The 6,000-nt window shown below is 39.1% G+C and overlaps 1 protein-coding gene across 3 annotated transcripts in view; it reads left to right on the plus strand.

Annotated features, from left to right (window-relative positions):
• MID1 (midline 1) overlaps positions 1 to 6,000 on the plus strand; it is a 200,952-nt gene that overhangs the window by 152,305 nt on the left and 42,647 nt on the right. For all 3 annotated transcript variants that reach the window (XM_017858647.1, XM_017859982.1, XM_017859321.1), the window contains exon 5: positions 3,024 to 3,172. In XM_017858647.1, the coding sequence (XP_017714136.1) occupies positions 3,024 to 3,172 (149 nt within the window). The remainder of the gene's footprint in view (positions 1 to 3,023; positions 3,173 to 6,000) is intronic.

Here is a 6,000-nt window from a genome sequence, read left to right on the forward strand (position 1 = left end):
AAGAATGTGTAAGGTATAATAAACAGCAAATAAAATGATATAAACATGCCTGTGTCCCTGCTAAAAGGAGATTCCAGCAGGCAAACTATTTCCATGATGAGTACAGAGTGAATTCCAAAAGTTACAATGTGGTAATCTCACTTCCCAAAGGAAAAATGAAGAGTTGACTGGAAAACATTTCCCCTGCAGCATTAAGGCAGACATATACAGAATCTTTTTATGTGTCAGTATCTAATATTTTTTAAACATCAAATTTTATTCACCTTGTCAGCTTTTAAAAATAATACATTAAAAAGTGTTGTCTAATGGAAAACTAAGTACTTCGCTCCATGCTGGGTGTCTGAGTTTGAAGTGCTGTGACAAGTAGGACAGTATTTCAGAGTGTGCTGCAAATCAGGGCCATCTGACTGTAATCATTTAAGCCAGGGGTCAGCACACTTTTCTGTCAAGGGCCAGATAATAAATATTTTAGGCTTTGCCATACGGTCTCTGTTGCAGCAACTCACTTCTGCACAACATTGTAACAAGAAAGCAGCCATAGATTATGTGTAACCAGTAAGTGTGGTAGTGTGCCAATAAAGCTTTATTTACACAAACAGGCTGTATGCTGATTTGGCCCACACATCACAGCCTATGAATACCTAACTTAGAGCAGTGTTTTTCTTTTTTCTTTTTTTTTACTGTAACCCACAGTAAGAAATACATATGACATCACAATACAGCGTGCACGCATGCACACACACAAAAGGTTTTACAAAACCCAACTTGCCTTTTTTACCAGGAATGCACTCTGCTATTTGCTTTTCTCCTCTTCTATTTGGTTTTTTAAAGGCTAGTCCTGACTGTCCTAATGATTCATCACCTGCAGGCTTAAAAACATTTGTTGCTTGTTGAAATGCAAATTCCTCCTGCTCTGTGAATTACAACTCCTTAACTCAAATATTGGAGAATAACCCAAACATCTACTGTTTTTCTTTCAAAATGATCCCCAGCTGATTCTTTTACACACTAGGTTTGCAAAGCTCAAATCAGGTGTATCAGATGAAATTGTCCACTAACCTATAACTAAAATTATGCCCAAAATTGTTCTCTGTAGAACATTCCAGTATTTTCACAGGAGACTCTCATTTTGTCTTGCTTTAATTTTTGCATGATTTAGAGCTCTTTTATTCTTTTTCCTGTTATGTCACTTTTAATGTTCAATATCATGATAGAAAAAGAAAAGAAACTGAAGTTCAAGCATCATCGCATTTGAAATGTGTGTGGTCTTTAATAGGCACATCTAAAGGATAAGTAGTTGTCATGAAGTTATTCTAAAGGAATATTTTGACCTTATTTTCTTTTGTTGGAATTGTATTAAACATCTGCAATTCTGCCATGTAATTTAAATGATTCTTTATGCTATGTGATTAAATATTCCATTCACTTGGTTTGTTCTATGGACTGTAAATTAGTTTTCCTTCTGGAATTTTCCTTCCTCTCACAGTTTCTTATGAACATGTTCTAATATCCTGCACTGCACTGGATGCCTTCCTTAGCTTTGCCTCCAGATAGAATGATGCCAGAGGCTAAATTCTATTTGGTGTAAAATAAGTGTTATTTTATTCCACTAATGAATACAGTTAATCCACTGGGGACAGTAACTATAATTACAATGCATTAAGTCTTTTACCAGGCTCACAATCATATATTATTTGCCCCAAAGTTTTGACACTTCATTCTGTGACTCTTGCAGGAATTTTTCTCACCCTTGCCTGAAATTTTGTACCTGCTGCCTCTAATTCAGTATGAATTTCCTTTGTTTGCTATAGTACATACTTGGAATTGGATGTTCCTTAGAGGCCTCAAGTTCTGACATCTCCTTCCTTCCTTTTCTTAGATTAGAGTTATACAGGGATAGTAATGACGACTTGGAGAAAGAAGGAATTTCTTGGAATTAGCAGGAATTCTGGAGGGGGCCTTGAGCCAGCTTTGTCAGTAAGACAGATTAACTGGCCTCCTCCATACCCTTTCACCCAGGGCTATTTTCCATTCCAGAATTATCATAAAGCCGGCTGAAACTTGTCCCTGGGTGTGTGGTTGGGGGCACTAGGCACACGGCAATTTCAATTAGCTGTCTAATTTTAACTTGGCTTCTGGCCAGAGGACTTCATCTCACAGCACATTTCAAACACCAGAGCGAACGGTCAAGTGGGTTACCTTGGACTTATCTTGGCCTGCCCCGGAGGTTATGGTCAATTATGTTTGAGGGACATTTTCAAGCAAGACAGAATCAGGAATTGGAATGGAGGTTGTGAAGCAATCATGCGTTTTTATCCCAACTGGGAAATGCTTATCAAAATAGTTCCTAGTTATCAAGTAAGCACAAAGTGCCTGGAAATGACGTTCCCAGTGAGGGGAAATGGCCCAGCTGTGCTTTTTTTGGCTTTCTCTCATCTGCTCAACAGGAAAAATATTAATCAATGGGAAAAGTGCTCCCTTTCTGTTAGTTTAACACATGAGTTTTAGGTAGTGTGGGAAATAGTAACACCTAATGCTTTTCATTCCCGATTTTATTACACAAATTGCAAAAAACTTTTAGAAAATGGTTTTACTTAAACCATAGATTCACCACCTATAAAGATATTTTATCTTCTTGATGAAAAGAAGATAAACCTGAGATAGAGAAAGTTCCAGGGTTCCCTACGGTCTTGCAGTCATTGTGTGGAATAGTCCAGGGAAGAGGTCTGGTGACCCTTTGTAAGTTGCCACTGGGCAACACCTTTTTTTCCCATCAACAGGGAAGCAATTCACAATTCAGTGTTTCCTCATAAAACAAATTAGCAACACTTCTCCAATGAGATAAAGAATATCTAAATCAGAGTCCCAAAAATGGAGCTTTCCATATTTTGATACATCTCTATGCCTACTTTTTGAACTTTTATGGAAGGATAACACAGCAAAATGAAGGATCCAGCCTGATGCCTTTTCACTAAGCAAGACCACCCATGTAACCATCTCTCTCCATGCCTCTTTTGTTCAAGGTGATGAGGCTTCGCAAACTGGCTCAACAGATTGCAAACTGCAAACAGTGCATTGAGCGGTCGGCATCACTCATCTCCCAAGCGGAACACTCTCTGAAGGAGAATGATCATGCGCGTTTCCTACAGACTGCTAAGAATATCACCGAGAGGTGAGTGCAGGGGCCCCTGGGAACTTCTCCGGCTGCTGGGCTCTTGTATCTGTGGTGTAATTGGTTGGTCTTGCCCTCGCCTTGCTTTTATTTTCATTTTCAAGGCTCAGTACCAGAGAGAATAGAGTCTTTGAGCTGTTTTGTTCCAGCTAAAGATGCTTCCTTTTGACATGTGAAAGCCCTTTCAGTAACAGGCTGGAGTCTGGAGTTCAAGGCCTTTGAAACAAGAGTCCACCAGTTAGAAAGAATAAAATCAACCTGCTTTTGGACGAGGGGAGCTTATGATGCCACAAAACAGCATTTATTGTGACTCTCAGATGTGATGTTATTGTACACTTGATAACAAAGAGTCAAAATGAAGGCAAAAACATTAAAGGGAATCTTTTCTTCCATCACAGGGCTCATCTATTTTTTTAAAAAATCACACAGGTGTTGTTCTCTGTTAGGCCCATTTTCATTTGGTTGAGGAGCTTGGCCTCACCTGAAAAGGTCAAGGCCGACTCGCGCAGGAGAGAAAGGACCAAACTGTCAACCTCATACGGCCTTCTTTTAAAATACTCTTTATTCTCAGGTAGGGAGCTGTAACATGATGTTATCTGAACGGTTGGCTCAGCAGTAAAACTGGCAGGGATAAGTATTTCTTCAGCACACATACTTGATTGGCATAAAAATTACTCATCTTCACTGACACAAACACCTATAGCAATTCTAATGGATCCAGAGAGAAGCACTAGGCTGGGCCAGGTACAGCCAATGCCACATAAATGACATCTCTAACTGATGCTAATGGTCTTGACTTCATTCATTTTAATTTTCAGAGTCAACTGCCCTTTATCCAAAGCAATAATAGAATCCTATCTCTAGGAGACCTCAGAGAGCTCATCCATGCTGATCTTCATCCTAGAGCAGAGATCAGCAGACTTTTTCTATAAAGGGTCATCAAGTAAATATTTTTCTGCTTGGCAGGTTGTAAGGTCTTGGTCACAGCTACTCAACTCTGCCATTGTAGCTAGCTCTAAAGCAGACATAGATAATATAGAAACAAATGGGTGTGGCTGTGTGCCAAGAAAACCATTACAAAAACAGGCAGTAGACCGTACTTTGCCAACCCCTGGTCTAGGGAAAAAAAGTACTCGCCATCTTTTGACTCAAATTTATTCAAAGAAAGAGAAAGGAAACTAACATTTATTGAGTGCTTGCTTGTTTCGGAAACTTGTGCTAATTCTCAAAATATCGCATAGAGGAGGTAATCATTGACATCTCCATTTTCACTCTTCTTAAAGAGTAATGTACGGTGTTTTTACAACTCTGGTCTACTATCCAACCAGCTTGACTGTATTCTTTCTTATATTGGAGGAAAATTCCTTTTGTAGCTGATTAGATACTTATCTCTTCTAAAAGACATGGATAACAGCTGGCTATCATCCCTGTTATGTACTTAAGATGCTCTCCTCCTTACTCTGAGAGGCCCATTTCTTTCCTCCTGACTCCTTGGTTTCAAGTGTTTATTTTCCCTGGGCCATATCCAGTCGCTCAATATCCACCCTAAAGTTAAAAACTGCAAATAGCACTAATACTCCTGTGTACCCAGGACACTAATAGATAGCGTTTACACTTAGGTCATGGTTTCCAACTGGAATCCAAGAGTACTTTTCTCCATCTATGAACTTTGAGATGTCCAGATGAAATGGCTATTATGAACTGCATTCCTCATCAATCCCTAAAGATTCGACCAAGTGTCATATGAATAAATTCTTACCTAGTGACCAGAGACGATGTGACCCCATAATAGTTATTGCTGAAAGAAGATATGCATCTGAAGTATAGCACAGGTGTGGGAATGCCCACATACAATCTTCCTCAGTTCCAGTGGCATGTATCTGCTCCCATTCAGCTCTCTCTGTAACAAGCCCAACTCATCAAGAGCAGGAACATGACTTTGATTTCTCTTTCTACAAAGAATGTGCTTCTGTCAAGTTTGAATTCACAGAGCCTGTAAAAATTTGCCAAGAGCCTTGTCTCTGTTTCTACAATCCCCTCTCCTCCCATCACTATTTGTCAATCCTCTTGGTTAATTCCTGAGCCTTTCTATCCTTCCAGCAGCTAGGATATAGAAAAAGGACACTGGGCTTAGACTAGAAGTTGGCAGACCTGGGTTCCAATCCTAGCACTGCCACTTTTTAACTAAGGTTCTTTGAGCTATTTTCTACTTAGAAAATTGGATTCAGGAACAGTTTGGAGGTTCCTTAAAAAAAAAAACTTAAGCTACCGTATAATCCAGCAATCCTACTGCTAGGTACACACCAAAAAGAAACGAAATCAGTATGTAGAAGAGATATCTTCACTCCTGTGTTTGTTGCAGCACTTTTACAATAGCTAAGATTTGGAAGCAACCTAAGTGTCCATCAACAGATGAATGAATATACACAATGGTACATATACACAATGGAGTACTATTCAACCATAAAAAAGGATGAGATCTAGTTATTTGCAACAACATGGATGGAACTGCAGATCATTAAGTGAAATAAGCCAGGCACAGAAAGACAAACATTGCATGCTCTCACTTATTTGTGAAATCTAAAATCAAAATGATTGAACTCATGGACATAGAGAGTAGAAAGACGGTTACCAGAGGCTGGGAAGTGTAGTAGGGGGTTGTGGGAGTGGGGGTGGGTGGGGATGGTTAATGGGAAAAATAGAAAGCATGAATAAGACCTACTATTTGGTAGCACAATAGGGTGACTATAGTCAATAATAATCATATGTTTAAAAAAAACTTAAAAATGTAACTGGATTGTTTGTAACTCAAAGGATAAATGCTTGAG

Source organism: Rhinopithecus bieti, unplaced genomic scaffold, assembly GCF_001698545.2.
Source record: "Rhinopithecus bieti isolate Rb0 unplaced genomic scaffold, ASM169854v2 scaffold_9, whole genome shotgun sequence".
Taxonomy (NCBI): domain Eukaryota; kingdom Metazoa; phylum Chordata; class Mammalia; order Primates; family Cercopithecidae; genus Rhinopithecus; species Rhinopithecus bieti.